General features: G+C 32.2%; 1 protein-coding gene across 1 annotated transcript; it reads right to left on the minus strand.

Annotated features, from left to right (window-relative positions):
* Nucleotides 1-3,502: 3,502 nt before the first annotated feature.
* Nucleotides 3,503-16,513, minus strand: LOC139889336 (probable inactive purple acid phosphatase 27). Its single transcript, XM_071872295.1, has 12 exons — nt 16,304-16,513; nt 8,577-8,684; nt 8,390-8,481; nt 8,219-8,288; nt 8,004-8,126; nt 7,831-7,923; nt 7,594-7,723; nt 6,988-7,069; nt 5,649-5,987; nt 5,289-5,414; nt 4,838-5,147; nt 3,503-3,808 (listed from the first exon to the last, which is right to left on the minus strand). The coding sequence occupies exons 1-12, from the start codon at nt 16,511-16,513 to the stop codon at nt 3,503-3,505; spliced, it is 1,989 nt and encodes a 662-aa protein (XP_071728396.1).
* Between the last annotated feature and the right edge of the window lie 814 nt (nt 16,514-17,327).

Below are 17,327 nucleotides of genomic sequence, written 5' to 3' on the forward strand. Positions count from 1 at the left end.
GCATGTATTCTCAGCCCAAAAATATATATTGCAAAAGCAATTAAAAAGGGATCAATGAAACTCACGCATATAATTATTGTAAAACAGTTAATAAAGCATTTGCATGTATTCTCAGCCCAAAAATGTAAAGGGTAAAAGGGATCATATGAAACTCACTGTTTAATATTGATATACAATATTGCAGGAAAGCACGTAGACGCATCGGAGATGATAAACACAAGGTTTGATTCACAAAAATACCCCCGAACATTACCCATAATTTCCTTGGCAATAACCCATATTTTCCTTAGCTCTAGCTCGCTTGGAAACACGTTTTGAAAATTACTTGGACAGCACTCCGTCGTAATATTTTATGTACATTATTATTTTTGTATCGCAAAAATAATAACACTAATAATAAAAAATAATAAGATTAATAATAATCTTATTATTAATAATAATAATAATAATAGTAATAATAATAATAATGATAATAATAATAATAATAATAATAATAATAATAATAATAATAATAATAATAATAATAATAATAATAATAATAATAATATTACAGAGTATATCTATTTTGTGTATGTGTGTGATTATCTCGAGCCAAAAACTGCAATTTATAGCAATCATACCTGAAAAAGTACCCCATGCGATTGCATGGGATTTGTGTTTCAAGACCATGCGATCGCATGGAACCCTGGGACAGCTCACAAATTTTTAACTTCTTGTTTGTCGACATAATTTTATATTATATATAATATATTTAATTTATATAATTAATTATATATTATATTAAATTCACATGCATAGTTGACTTGTAATTTTTGTTCTGATAAGTCGTATGTCATCACTCGACTTATGTCCCGGTTACGGTTTTTCGAACGCCCTTTCGTACGCTGAGAAAACTATTACTTTTCATTTCGTGACTCGTACCTTTGTCAAAATATAAACTTAAATTATCCCTAAATTATATCACTCAAAGTGTATCTTAAACTTTCGAGTGTTTTGGTCATTTACTTTTATAAATTATCGTCTAGTAGTATATGCATATACATATATACATTTTTTTGAAATAGTATTTTCCTGTAGCAAAGTTACTGTAGCAATTCACTGTAGCAAAGTCAATTTTTACTGTAGCAAATAGTGATTTTCGAAAACACTGTAGCATTTTGGGTACTGTAGCAATTCGAAAATACTGTAGCAAATTAGTGTTTTACTTGTTTATTTTAAATGTTTTAGTTCACTTATCTAAATATCAATCGAATTAACAAACGAATGTTACTATCGTTTACTAAATAACTTGAAATGATATATATATATATATATATATATATATATATATATATATATATATATATATATATATATATATATATATATATATATATATATATATATATATATATATATATATATGCACATTAAGTTATATATATATATTGTTCGTGAATCATAGAGAACAGTCAAAGAATAATTGATTATATGAATATAGTTTCAAAACTGTCGTGACTCAATATTACAGATTTTGCTTATCGTGTTGGAAACGTTAAAGATTAAGTTTAAATTTGGTCAGAAATTTCCGGGTCATCACACTTTCGCATTCATAAACATTACTACTTTTGAACTATGACTTGTAATGACCTAAGGGTCACGTACTATTACCATTGCTTCTGTTCAGTGAAGCATACTTTTGATGTAAACAATTGACGTTGGTTATGACGTCACCTTTTAATATGAATGCCAACTTGTTTTGAAAACGCATATAGTGTTTGACCTTGTAATGATCCTGTTGTTGATGGTCCGTACATGTTGATTTAGTACGGGGCGTCACATAAACCTACTGGAAATGAGAAAAATAGATCTAGCTTTAAAGGATCCTTGGATGGCTTGAAAGTTCTTGAAGCAGAATCATGACACGAAAACAAGTTCAAGTAAGATTTCCACTAGAAATAAGATTGTTATAGTTATAGAAATTGAATCAAAATTTGAATATGAGTATTATCTTGTATTAGAAAGATATCTTACTGTAAATAAGAAAGATTTCTTGAGGTTGGATGATCACTTTACAAGATTGAAAGTAAGCTAGCAAACTTGGAAGTATTCTTGATTTTATGAAACTAGAACTTATAGAATTTATGAAGAACACTTAGAACTTGAAGATAGAATTTGAGAGAGATCAATTAGATGAAGAAAATTGAAGAATGAAAGTGTTTGTAGGTGTTTTTGGTCGTTGGTATATGGATTAGATATAAAGGATGTGTAATTTTATTTACTTGTAAATAAGTCATGAATGATCACTAATATTTTTGTAATTTTATGAGATATTTCATGCTAGTTGCCAAATGATGGTTCCCACATGTGTTAGGTGACTCACAAGGGCTGCTAAGAGATGATCATTGGAGTATATATACCAATAGTAAATACATTTAGAAGCTGGATATTGTACGAGTACGAATACGAGTGCATACGAGTAGAATTGTTGATGAAAAGTTCTCACTAGATCTCCCTCTCTCTCTATATATATATATATAACTTAATATATATATATATATATATATATATATATATATATATATATATATATATATATATATATATATATATATTGAGAACTTTGTGACCACTATTTTTTGGTATCTACTTCTCGACATTAGTGACCACTTTTTAGTTTCTGTTGTGTACATATATTTGTGACAACTATTTTTTGGTCACTAATATCCGAAAGTGACCAAGATTCAAGATTTAGCGATGAATTTTTAATTGTAACTATATAGCATTATTACTGAACAAATAATAAGTCCTCACTAAATATTTGTCACTAATGACCATTTTTCTTGTACGGCCTATAATATCAACCTTAAGTAGTCAACTAGTACATGCATCATTAGTAGTAGACTATTTTAGTAGTAGACTAAAAAGTGGTCAAGGGTGTGTTTGAGTGACGAGCTTGTTGGAGCTTATGGGAGCTTATAGGAGCTTGAGCTTATGATTTTAATAAGCTCCAAGTCATAAGCTTCGTTTGGTAGAGAAAAAAAGTAGAGCTTATGAAAATCATAAGCTCCGAAAAAATAAGCTACTTTTAGTAGCTTATGAAAAAAAGTAAAGCTTATGAACTGAAAAATAAGCTACAGGTAGTTTACTAAACACTTATAAAAAATAATAAGCTCCAGCTACCAGCTTAAAAAATAAGCTCCAGCTCCAGCTCCAGCTCCAGCTCCAGCTCTAGCTCTATCTCATAAGCTCCAGCTCCAGCTATAAGCTCCAGCTCCAGCTACTTTCATCCAAACACACCCCAACTCTGATGGATTCCTCGTTGCTTTTGTGATGTAAATGTATGTATCAAGTGGGTAGGAAGTATGTAAACCCATCTTGTTCACTTGTTCTATCCTTTTTTCACATTTTAGTGGAAAAAAGGTTTTTAATTTAATTTCAAGTTTTTTGCCAAAAAAAAAAAAAAAATAAAAAAATAAAATTAGTAGTAGACTACTTTATCAGTTTTACAATAAATTTGAACCTAAGTTGCAAGTGTAGTGGATTCGCAACCATCATGAACACAAGCCAACACATCTTTATATTGTCTTGTGATAGTGAACGAGTCATAAACTTCTCCATCACTGCTCTTCTTGTACTCCATAAGTAACGATGACTGATTAAACGCCGTTAGTTTTACAAACCCGAAATCACGATCTTTGTAAATGCTCCAAACTGTATCTAACTCCGAGTAATCAGACAAACGACTCCCTCCACCTCCCACAACCACATGAATTGTCCCGTTCACCGTACCTGAATAGTGTGATTTTTCATCGTTCACGCACTTATTCTATACAAAACACACAATCAAAAAGTTAAGTAACACACAATGAAGTGCATTCTTCTTGTAAAGTTTTTGTGTATTTTATATTATAAGGACAACTCACACACTTAACACGGACTTTTTCTTAATTGATCTTAACTAGTTGTGGAGCCCTCGCTTCGCGTCGGGGGCTCCGTTTTGAATGCGAGTTAAAAAAAAAGTCTTGATCTATTTTGTAAAAAAAAAAATAACATTGAAGGGTTGTTCCTTTTGTGAAAGTTGCTTCTTTTAGCGTTCGGGTTTTATTTAAAAAAAAAGTTAGTAAAGTGGGGGTTCGATTTGTATTTTAATAAAAGTTAGTGGGTTAAGTTTGTGAAATTTGAAAAAACTTTACGTATAAAGTGGGGGTTCGATTTGTATTTTAATAAAAGTTAGGGGGTTAAGTTTGTGAAAATTGAATATTAGTAAAAGAAAAAAAAGTTAGTAAAGTGGTGGTTCGATTTGTATTTTAATAAAAGTTAGGGGGTTAAGCTTGTGAATTTTGGAGAAAAATATACGTATAAAGTGAGGGGTTTGATTTGTATTTTAATGAAAGTTAGGGGGGTTAAGTTTGCGAAAAGTGGAGAAATGAATAGTACTATTCATGTCAACTTTACCTTTTAGATATAGGTATATAATATATAATTAAGATACAATAGACTACATAAATTAAATGACCAAAAAGACCTCGTATGCAGCTCACGTGATACCTACTAACGAATGGCAATTAATATCTGTTACATTCAAGGACTAACGACACAACATTTTCCAACATTAGGGTCATTCACATAAAAAAATATTTTAGGTCCATCCATCAAACTTTAGGCAAACATTAAGGACCAATGACGCAATTTTATCAAAATATATAGACTTGAACTTATAACCTCATGATTAGAGGGCACCTCGTTACCAGCAGAGTTAATGAGGCGTCTCAATACCGCCAGAGCAAATGACTCGTGTTACCGTATTGGTGTATTACTTAAAAGTGGTGCATAATATGAATGGATCGAGTTGTACCTGATAAATAGGACAAACTCTTTCGTAACTATGAACATGTCCAAAGAAGGCAATATCAACCTTATACTTTTGCCATAACTGTTGCAAGTGTTCTCGACCCATGGGTTCCTCAAATGACCCTTCTTTACCATACCAATCATTCGACGAATACCCAAGAACACGATGCGCTATAAATATCAGCCACGGTTGTTTATGCCGATTGGCTGATGCCAAACATTTTTCGATGAATGCATATTGTTCTGTGCCAACTCTCCAATCATGTTCTGTATCTGCCACACAAAAATGAAACATCCCATAATCCGTTGCATACCTGTACAATCATAAAAATAAAAAACGTCTTGTTACATACCAGATATATATTGTCTAAAGATATGCCTAAAACTGTTACTATAACAATTTTTTTTTTTTTTTTTTTTTTTTATATGATTTTTGCAGCAACTGTAAAATGTACCAGAATTTTGCTCTGTTCTCTGCTGGAACGTAAAATAAAGTCTCGGCAGGCACGCCACATTCACCACCAGAGTCATCGGTATCATAAAATGATCCACTGTTTGGCCAATCTCGTTCATGATTTCCACTACAAAAGCCAAAATTTACAACTGTTTGAGAGTCCAAATCCTAAAAACTTGTTTGAAATTTATAGATCAAGAATATCTATATATGTTACTCAATTTGGAAATTTTTTAGTTCAAGTGCATAAAATTAAAATACTTTGTGTGGATTTTATATAATTTTTTAATGTATATGTTCAGTTAAGAGGCAAACAAAATATACAACGTTTTTTGTTAATATTTATATTAGTTGTAGTAACCTGGCAACCATGTATGGGACTCTAGAAGTTATCGGTTCCATTTGTGCTAAAAATTGATCCCATTGAGAGATGTATCCATTGGCGTACGACATATCTCCAATGTGCATAACAATGTCGATATTATCCAAATCTTTTATGAGCGAATCAGTTGTATTTAGTGCTCCCGGATGTTTGTTGCTATACGCGTTAGCACCATCTCGTTCTCCTTTTCCCATGTCTCCAAAGATAATCACTCTTTGTAACGAGTTTTGGCCCGGGTAGGGTGATGCTTTGAATGAGTATGTCTTGCTCCAAATGTACACACCATTTTGTAACAGATGCCCCATTCGGTATCTATACCTGACAAACGAATTAAATTGAAATTGAAATCAACTACACAACTTTATGGTGATCACAAATTCTTTAAATTTTCAATATAATGTTCCAGTTTACTATTATTATTGTCGTAAAATAAATGTCCACTTTTGAAAGTCTAAGTGTGTGTTTGTTTTTTATGATGTTTTTTGTTTGCGGACCATGGTTGTAATGAAAAAATGGCCTGAAGTTCTGTATGCTAAATAGCAAGGCTGCAAAAGACGTGAGACGGGGTCGAGACGGTCGGGTCCTAAAAAGGTCGAGACGTTCGAGACGGGGTCGAGACGAGGGTCGAGACGGACGTTGACCAAAGTTGACTTTTAAATATATAACTATATAAATGTATATATGTGTACCTATTTTAAAGCCAAAATCTTTAATTGACTAATTTGTTCCCATAATCGCTATCACCGTTAATTTAATACAGAAAATTCAAACTAAAATACGACAAAGTTGACCGATTTCACCGGCTTTCTGGCTTTTCCAAATTTTGAGACATGATTTTTTTTCAACTTTGGCCCGAATTTTGACCGTTGACTGTTTTATTAGACGGTTTTCTTCGAAACGGGACGGGCTAGTCACCAAACTGTCGCAACGAGTGTCTCAACGGCTCGAGACGGGGTGTTTTGCAACAATGCTAAATAGTAAATACTGTTTTTTTATGTGAGCAAAATAACTCAATCTAACTGCAGCACTAAGAAACACATTTCTAAGTCTGCGAATTTTGCAGACATATTAAAATTATTTTATCTTATGTCTTTAGAAAAATAAACAATAGTCAAAACATCTGCGCCCCCGCAGACATGACACATAATAAGGTCCACAGACTGTAAAATAAACAACACTCTAATGAGGTTTGTCATATAGCGGCACAAAACTTAGAACAATCATTTAGTAGTCTATAAGGGTATTTCATCATACTGAATTAAATCGCGTTTTATGGTATTGTAATTCAAGTTCGCAACAACCCGACATTTTAACATACACCATATTAGGCCAAAGGTTCTTTAAGAAGCTCGTGTGTATAAAGCCCGGATCACGCCACCCTACACCTCGTGCTGCTCCTCCTGTATTAATTTTGCATTAGTCGGAATATCTGTGGAGAATTTTATCAGAAAGATTTATACTATCATTTCTGTAAACTTCAGGGGTATAATGTAGAATTTCCAATACTTCAGGGGGCAAATGTGTAACTTTTTTTTATTCCGTTATTTTCTGTTATGAAGCATCAGATGTGCTCAGCTAGTATAAGAGGCGTTTCATTTCTGATAGGAGAACAATTCTTTCAATTTGTATTCTTCAAATTCATGTCGTAACAATTAATTCTGTAATTTTGTTCATTCATAATTATATAAGAGTTGAGTCCATTTTGGTTGAGAAAGATTTCGTGAGTGTCACATCGTGAACAAAAAGGGTGCTTGTGTGTGTTTGTTGTTAAAAGTAAAATTGTTTTCGCTATTAATCTTTGAATAATCACATCACACAACTACTATATACAACACATTATATATACCAAAAATGTGTCTGCGATTTTAACCCATAACTTTTGGTTAATGCTATTGATGAAAAAACAAAAAATTTAGTTATTTACCACACATATCTTTTTGAGTGAAAGTTAGTGTTCCTGCTGGTGAAAGCGATTTATGCTGGCCCTTAATGCCCCATTCGACAAATGGCACTGCTTCGTATATGCTATAGCCACTGGACCAAGTTACTGTCATCTTTTCGAACACGAAACAAACATATATTTAGACACAAATTGTGCATACAACAAGCAATGGATAAGTTTTGTTCTATTTTTTAAGTCCATGATGAGAAATTAACTAACCTCATCCCACAACTTTCCGTGAGCTAGACGTGGGTAAAGTGGCGCTTTAGGGTTTGAGAATGTTATTGTATTTGAGACTGCTTTTAACTCTGGCTGCAATACTTTAATAACGAGTAATTAAATGGAAATAATAGTAAAGTTATTAAGAGGATGTGAAATTCTGATATTAATACCTTTGACAAGCCACCAGAGAACAATGCAAAGGAGAAATCGGCACGTTGGTTTATGATTTGCAACCTTACTCTACCTTTTCCTGTTTTCGTGTAACTTGGATTCGATTTATTCACAAACATGAACTGTCATGATGAATGCAGATTCCTCGGTAATCAATTTTATTCAAGAGATAGCAAATTTAACCTAAAGTTAATATATAACAATAATTGTTCACCTTTATAGGAGAAGAACATATGTATGGACGTTGTATTCTTGTAAAATCTTCAAAGGAACAACTTGATCCACTGCCATTGCATCATTCTCAGTTATAATCACACATATAGATCGAGTTTCACCTAAAAATAGACACACACCCCGACACACGTTGCAGTAAAACAGAACGTACTTGAATTTTGCAGGAGAAAAAACAGCAACCCAATCATTAACAGAAGGTTCAGGATGGTTGACTTCAATGTTGACCCATTCAGTATCCTCACCCTACAAATTAGCAAGAAGTTGAACTTAATAATAATTCAGATCCTAACATGATTTTTTTTAACATAATGAATTAATTAATGATATTGGTATAGTACATTTAAGCCAAGAACATAAGGTGAGGCTTTAATGGATGCATTTTCATGGAGGGCTAAAACCGCTTCATAAATTGCGATATCTGACAACGGCTGTTCGTTAGACTTGGTCTGATACTGATGAGATGATGTACGGGTTAACGCAAATGAAGCTAATATTAATGGCATAAAAAAGACACCAAGAACTTGAATGTTCATTCTGTGCATGTTAATTAAACAAAGAAACCGATCGAGCTGATCAATAAACTTGTGAATTATAGTGCATAACTTATAACAAACATTCAGTGTTGAATGATCGAAGACATGTTTTAGACTTCTTATTATTCGACAAGTTTTCGAACAAAATTATATAAAGTACTAATTAAAGTGTTTACTTGGCATGTAAGTGCTAATAAGATTCACGTTCTTGGTTATCCCACGTACGAAGAAAAGAATAAAGACACGATGAAGTTGAAACATGCTCCTGACACAGTTTACGCCTCATGCTATTTAATTTGGGAGATGATTCTCACACACATTTTTTTGATCCTCACACACCAATTGAGTATTATTAGAAGAGTAAAAGGTTAAAATAGGTGTGTGAGGATCAAAAAAGTGTGTGTGAGAATCATCCCCCATTTAATTTACGATGAAGATTGTGTATAATTTTTAAAGTGTTAATTACTGTATTTAGTTAATTCTGGGTGCATATTCCTATGAGCACTATTTAACAGTCTGATTATCTAATAATCAAAGCTACCGTTAAGTCTACTTTTCATTATACTTTCATTTTCATTTTTATGTGGTTAAATAGATAATTAAGGTTGTACAGCTTTAGACTAACCGGTTATGTTCATGATTTATCTAACTCTTTTCCTGATCACTCTAAAATATATTGATAATACAGATTGCACGTGATTACACATATTACAAATAGACTTACTCAAAGTAACGGATAAGTTTAGTCTTTGAGTTTTGATCGGTTGTGATCAAGTACTCCCATTACAAATCTTTAGGATCTGCAATGTTGTACCACCAGTTCATTGAGCCTTTATATATATATATATATATATATATATATATATATATATATATATATATATATATATATATATATATATATATATATATTGGTAGGATCAAGAGGGAAGTAACCATTCGGGGGGAAGCGGGGGGAAGCAAAAACTTTTTTTTTTTTCGTTTTCTGAAAAAACTTTGTTCACGAACATTGTAGATGAGATGAAAATATGAACATTTAGTAGAGACACTTTGTGATAAATGTTTTTATTTTGGCGGGAAAACGCTCGAAGAAGTAATATATAACAATTATCGTGTTTTTCGAGCGTATTTTGAGGTTTTAGCTATTGGGGTTTAGATATTAGGGTTTAGATATTAGGGTTTATAGGGTTTAGATATTAGGGTTTAGAAATTTAGGGTTTAGGGTTTAGATTTAGGGTTTAGATTTAGATTGAGTTTTTAACACGAACGGTTTAGAGTTTAGGGTTTAGGGTTTAGGGTTTAGGGTTTCGGGTTTGGTGTTTTGGGTTTATTTCATAAACCCAAAACACCAAACCCTAAACCCTAAACCCTAAACCCTAAACTCTAAATCGGGCTAAATTTTACTTCACAAAACATGGAAAAAAAAACGTTCATATTCTTCACGAACAATATTATCTTGAATGTTATTTTTGTCGATCGTTTTCCCGCCTAAATAATAACATTCATCACGAAGTGTCTCTTCTAAATGTTCATATTTTCGTGTGATCTTGATGCCGGGAAAAAAAAATTCAAAAAAAATGAAAAAAAAAAAAAATGTGCTTCCCCCCGCTTCCCCCCGACTGGTTACTTCCCCATTGATCCTGCCCATATATATATATATATATATATATATATATATATATATATATATATATATATATATATATATATATATATATATATATTTGTCAAAAAAAAAAAAAAAGACGGATAAGTTTAACTGTGTTTTGGGCTACTAAAAAAGAATAAGTGAGCCACTTAAAAATAAGTGTATAGTAACTCCACCAATAGGAATAAAGATACGACTCTTGCCGTTGATATATGTAGTAAAATGTAACAAATCTATTTCCTATTTTTTCAATATCACATCGAGTAAGAAAATACGTAATGAAAAATTGCAAGTACTATATTCTTTCGCCTCTTTGAGTCATAAAATGCTCGAGGAACAAAACATTTAAACTCAATGTTGATACGTATGTGTCTAAAAATGTATGTCGATCTATATATACTTAATGTAACGATTAGTAAATACAAAGATAGATAGTCAATGAAATTTAATTATTAAAATTTAAAATAATTGAGTTAATTAGCGTATGTGTTTTGCTGTCACGAAAGTTTTTACAAACGACAATGTTTCAAAAGATAAAGCAGGTGAAATGGGTATGGCTATCACATATGTGATATGTATAATGGTGAAGGAATTCAAGTCCGTGTATAAATAGGTGTTTAAAAGTTAGTAATTAGTATTAACCTAGACTTCGTCTATAATTATGAAGGAATTATTTATCGTTTCACACTTAGTTAGTGTCGTATCCTACTGTTCAGTGTAAATCTGTAATTATTTATTTATTTATTTATTTTATAAAAACAAGGTATTTCAATTTCTTTTTCTCATGAAGTGTTTTTGTCTATAATATTTTTTTCAACAGCAAAAACTTTTATATATGAAACGCTCCCTAGCAAGGCATTATAGGACAAAATAACAAAGGCTTTTGAAGCCAACAGTTCCAATTGAAAATTACATGACCTCGATTTTTAAGCCATCGAAAAGAATACAATTTAATTACATTAAAAATGCTACTTCTACGTATTACAACATCATTAAAAGCAACACCGTTTCGAAATCGCCAAAGCACCCATAAAACCGTAACCACAATCTCAATGATCCGAATTAACGTAGACGAAACATGTTGCAGCCCCTCTGTACAGCTTTGCAAATCCACCCATGAACTAAACTCAGGCATAACAACATCGAGCCATATACGAGTCAAACACTACCTTTCCATAGCCACCGAGCACTCAAAATAGATGTTTTTGATGTTCGACCCCTTGTTGACATACCGGACATATGTTAGAGTTAATTTCTAGACCCTTCTGTTGGTGCATAATCCCGAGTTCTATTATGTAATAAGTTCTATTAGTTTTGTGTTTCGTATTTCAGTCATGTATGAACTTCGTCATTAATACTTTGTATTTGAATTGCTTAGTATAATGTCGTGAAATGGTTAAGAGCAGTTGGTTGACTGCTCAGACCATCGACCGATGGTAGGGACCATCGGTCGAGGGACTCTCACCATCGGCCGTAGGTTCCACACCACCGGCCGATGGTCACTGGAAATATATATATATATATATATATATATATATATATATACGGGTTTTGTGGTTCATTGTTAGGTTACACACCACAAACCCTATTGCTGTCGTATTACTCTGTGTTTACCGTCCCAGACCAATCCCCAACCGAATACAAGGCTCTAAGCATCGATTATATCAACTATTTGTTGGTTAGATTGATCCCGATAGTTAATCAAGTATTCGACTCGCCCTAGTTATCGTTTCCGCCGTTAATCTAGGTTAATACGTTTGATCTAAGGTCCATAGTACGTCTACACCTTCGTGGAAAGGTTCCAACGAAGCAAAAGAGAATCTAACTTTAAACGCCACCAAAATACATTTACCTTCCTAGGAAGATGTTTAGCCCAAGACGTAACAACCGGTAACGTAGGCAAAAGCAATCAATCCATATGTTCTCTAGCATCCTTGACCGCGAATGTACCATCTGAGCTCAAGGAACACGTCCACCGATCATCTCTATTCGAAAAATTTACTTGTTGTAAGTCATCAAGAAGCCGAGAAAACATCTCTGCATTTCGACCCACAAGTTCCTCTCTCAACCAAGCCAACGCCATTCACCATTTGACCGTTTATCTGCTACCTTATCAAACTTATTAACAACGAGATGGTAAAGGATGATTAAACCGAAGTACATTAACCGCACCATAAATCGTGCCAAAAACTAACACTCCTCCCGTTGCCCACCTCCATGTGAAAAACGTTCTTGTGCAGCAAATTATCATTCATAGGTTTCATGCAATTATCTACAATGTCAACCCATGTGATTTTACAATCAAAACAAGGGCCATAAAGGCATAAATTGACTCCACCAATTTTACCCACAAGTCTTCCGGGGAATATAAACAATGCCATCGCCACTTTTGGATTAGAGCAAAACTAGTTTAACCAACATGGCTTTGCGCCGGTTCTTCACCCTTGATTAACATTATTACATAGCTAGTTATTGAGAACGTAACTATTAATCATTTTTTTTGTTTTATTTTCCGTTTTGTCGAGGAAGGACCCAAAATAGTTATGTGATTGATTTGTAATAAGTGTGAAAGTAATTATTCATCATTTTTTATTTTAGTTTTCGTCTTGTCGAGAGAAAAGACCCAAATGCTCAATAAATAAAGTGAGACGTACATCAACGATATTCAATAACAATAAATAATAATAATAATAATAATAATAATAATAATAATAATAATAATAATAATAATAATAATAATAATAATAATAATAATAATAATAATTTTGAATACTTTTTAGATAAGGAGAAAGTATGTGGTGGATTTATAGTGAATGAAAAGTGTTGTGGTTAAATTAAAAAGTGTGAGAAGTATGTAGTAAGTTTGTGAAAGATATAAAGTTAAATATTATAGAGCTTGGGGTGAAATTATAAAAATCAAAAATTTTGTGGCAAATGTGTGAGACATGTGAAGTAGACTATTCATTTAGTCTATTTCTTTTTTGAATACTTTTTAGATAAGGAGAAAGTATGTGGTGGATTTATAGTGAATGAAAAGTGTTGTGGTTAAATTAAAAAGTGTGAGAAGTATGTAGTAAGTTTGTGAAAGATATAAAGTTAAATATTATAGAGCTTGGGGTGAAATTGTAAAAATCAAAAGTTTTGTGGCAAATGTGTGAGACATGTGAAGTAGACTATTCATTTAGTCTATTTCTTTTAGAAATATAGTATAATATAATATAATAATAATAATAATATAATATATAATATAATGGTTTTGTTTTCGATTTTCAGTTTGTAGTGACAAGAACATTATTACTCAACACTATCTGAGGTATAAAGAATGTTTAACAGTATGCAAAGTGGTTTTTTGTAACAACTAGTTGTGGAGCCATCGCTTCGCGCCGGGAACTCCGTTTTGAATGCGAGTTAAAAAAAAGTCTTCATCTATTTTGTAAAAAATAATTTTTTTTCGACATCTAACATTGAAGGGTTGTTCTTTTTGTGAAAGTTGCTTCTTTTAGCATTAAAGTTAGTTGATCTATTTTGTAAAAAAGAATGTTTTTCGACATCTTTTGGTAGCATTGAAGGGTTGTTCCTTTTAAGAAGGTTGTTTTTTTTATCGTTGAGACAAAAAAAAAAAAAAAAAGAAAGAAATGTAGCGCAGTAGTGGCCTGTGGGTCCTACTGTTTGAGCACAGTGTACAAGTCGGTAAAGCGTGGTGGGTGTTATTATTCAGTATTTTTAGTGTTAGTGATGGGATAAATAATAATTTAAAATATAGGTATAAAGTGGGAGGTTCGATTTGTATTTTAATGGAAGTTATGGGGTTAGGTTTGTGAAAAGTAAAAAAATTGAATAGTACTATTCATAACAAATAAGACAAATTTTGCCTATTAGTTATATTGTTAAATAAATAATAATTTAGAATATAGGTATAAAGTGGGAGGTTCGATTTGTATTTTAATGGAAGTTAGGGGGTTAGGTTTGTGAAAAGTGAAAAAGTATTATTCATAACAAATAAGACAAATTTTGCCTATTAGTTATATTGTTAGTATGCAAAGTTGTTAATTGACAACCTATAAGAGTATAAAATGGGTCAAACATCAACCTTTGACATCCTATTGACAAGAAGTGACTTTTCAACAATCGAGATCCTTAGTTGAAATTCCTTGGTCGACAACCGGTTCCGCATCAAATAAATCTTTAACCGCAACACCATTATCCTCGTTGTCGCGTAAATGAAATAAGCTTCATCATCCCCCTTGTTAACTTTGCACCCCATTTTAACGACGAAAATTTCTTCATCGGAACTCGACCCTTCTTCTTGTTGTGATCAAAGTGATCCCGACAACAACCATGAAACTTTACATTCGAACAAACACATAAACCATGACCCACATTCTTACCAACAATATTCTGCTTTGCTTAGTAGTAACAGGACCAAAAAGGGTCCGACTACAGGGACTCCTAGTACTAGTCTACCCTTTCTATTCTATTTTTAATCCTAAGATAGATTTGACTCTTTTTTATATTTTTATTTTAAAAAGCAAATAACAAGTACCGTAAAATATCATTAGTTCATAGAACTTTGTACGTAATATTACTACTCCGTAATAAACCAATGAGGCTTTTAAAAAGTCGGTCACTTTTATATTACTAAACCAATAGATCATATTAAATTTCTTTTAACGACGATTTTTTTTGCATCACTAGATCATCTGTTTCAACGACCCTCAGACATTCAAGCGGAAACCCAAATCCGATTGACGGTACCCATTTACAGTGAAATTATTAGTTCACTTTTAACGTGAGTTATTAAAAGAGATATTGGAAGTTGTAACACACATTTTTTTTAAACGGCGATTTTTTTAGCATCAGTAGATCATTTATTTCAATGACGCTCATCATTTGCACGTAACACACACGTTCGGTCGGAAACCCGAACCCGATCGACGGTACCTGGGATCACATCCATTCGGGCAGTGTTCCGGGTAGAGGTTCGTGAACGAATCCGGTAAAACTTCCATATAGGGTTAATATATACCACCATTATTGGTGTTCAATTGTTTGAAGAAAAAAATCACGTCATCCCTAAGAATCGAACACATGACATCTCCCTATCCCATGTCTCAAAGGACATTGGCGGAACCATTGGGCTATGCCCGCAAGTTTAAGTTGTAACACATATTGTTTCAAATAGTTGAGACACTTATTTAAAAGAAAAAAAAATAAAAGGCAAAGTGGACACTTAATGTAAGTTTTGACTTGATTTATTTAAAATATACTCCGTAAATGAATAGAAATAATAAATGAATGTAAATTGGAGAGTTTACTGATACTTAATAGTATTTTTTCGTAATTGGTCAATTTTGGCCGTATATAATTGGTAAGGTGATCATTTTTTTTGTCGGGGCTATAATTTTGGGATAAGTTTAAATGTCGAAATGATAACTTATTTTGAGACTTTTATTTTGAGATAGATCAAAAATAATACTTAACCGTTCAATTTATAAAAAGTGTATTTGTTATTGTTAATTATAGTTTTTATATTATTAGATAAATAAATTATTTGTCAAATGTGGAGAGATACGGAGTACTTATTTTTGTATTAGAAAACAAAATAACCAAGAGAGAAAAAAAAAAACTAAAGAAATACAATTAATATTAAATTAAATTTGATAGAATGAATGATGGTGAATTACAGAGTTAGCATATATGACAAGGGGACAGAGGTAAGGCGTAGGCTAAGGCTAAGGGGGTCTCTTTAGAATTTTCCTACCAAAATTTGCCTCCCCTTTTTATCTCATTTGGCTTTCTCTTTTTGTTGCCAAAACCTTGTCCCCCCTCCTTTTCTGCACAATATATGATTTTGCAATTAAAACAAATGATGATGATGATGATGATGATGATGATGATGATGATGATGATGATGATGATGATGATGATGATGATGGCTAGTATACCTGACAATCAAGACCCTTACACCAAAAATTAGGTCCATTGGGTCAACCATTTGGGTCTCGAGTGAAAACAAAGGGAAAGGGTCCAATATGGACCCATCTTTAGTCCATTTATATATTAGAAGGTCCATTGAGACCCATTTCCTACCCATTTCAAGTTGAAAAACAAAAAAATAATAAATAAATAAAACTAATAGATTTAGAAAAATAAAAAAGTTAAAAAAAAATTATTAAAAAGAAAAAAAAATTAAAAAAAGTAATAAAAATTAAAATATATATATATTGAAATAAAAAATTTTAAAAAATAATAAAATTTTATTTAAAAAAAAAATATATTTTTTAAAGAAAAATTGGGTCTGATCTCGACCCAACCCATTCGACCCGTTTGAATTTTGAGACCCGTTCGACCCGTGACCCGTTTTGACCGAAACCCAATGGTATCTCGACCCAACCCGACCCGTTTGCCCGGCTCAATAGCTACAAAAGATGATTTACAAATGATTGTCTTGTGCGGTTATTACAAAAAAGATGTGGTTGCGTTTTCTTGGTTTGATTGGTAATCTTTTTTCTTATAACGAATGTACTTTGTACCTTTGTATTTTCTAGCCCAACAGTTGTTTACTGCTGCCAGAATCACTAGTTTTTCCATAGCTTCGTACTGGGCCATGTCGACGCGATCGTTTCACAGTTCCAGTTTTATCAAATTATAACTGTATATTAGATTATTTTGTCAAATAGGATTTAGTGTTTTTATTAACGGTAATAAAAGTAAAAGATGACAAATAAATATAACTGCATAAATAATATGGAGGTTATTATTGGCGTACTTTAGACTCTTAATAACATCTTGAGATTTGAGAACGTTGACCAAGTATGACTTTTCAACAATCGAGTTAATGTACGTAACTACTTATCATGGGCTGCAAGTAAATCATCAAAATCCTTGGCTGTTTCCATTTCTTCACA

The sequence above is a fragment of the Rutidosis leptorrhynchoides genome, chromosome 2, assembly GCF_046630445.1.
Source record: "Rutidosis leptorrhynchoides isolate AG116_Rl617_1_P2 chromosome 2, CSIRO_AGI_Rlap_v1, whole genome shotgun sequence".
In the NCBI taxonomy this organism is placed as follows: domain Eukaryota; kingdom Viridiplantae; phylum Streptophyta; class Magnoliopsida; order Asterales; family Asteraceae; genus Rutidosis; species Rutidosis leptorrhynchoides.

What these genes read in the sequence shown, in the direction of transcription:
- LOC139889336 (XM_071872295.1), bottom strand. Translation starts at nt 16,513, where the DNA reads ATGGGTAGGAAATGGGTCTCAATGGACCTTCTAATATATAAATGGACT. An exon ending in ACGGAAAGTTGTGGGATGAG is followed by an intron (nt 7,724 to 7,830) that starts GTTAGTTAATTT and finishes GTGTTCGAAAAG; the next exon opens with ATGACAGTAACTTGGTCCAG. An exon ending in GTCCCATACATGGTTGCCAG is followed by an intron (nt 5,415 to 5,648) that starts GTTACTACAACT and finishes TGGCTTTTGTAG; the next exon opens with TGGAAATCATGAACGAGATT.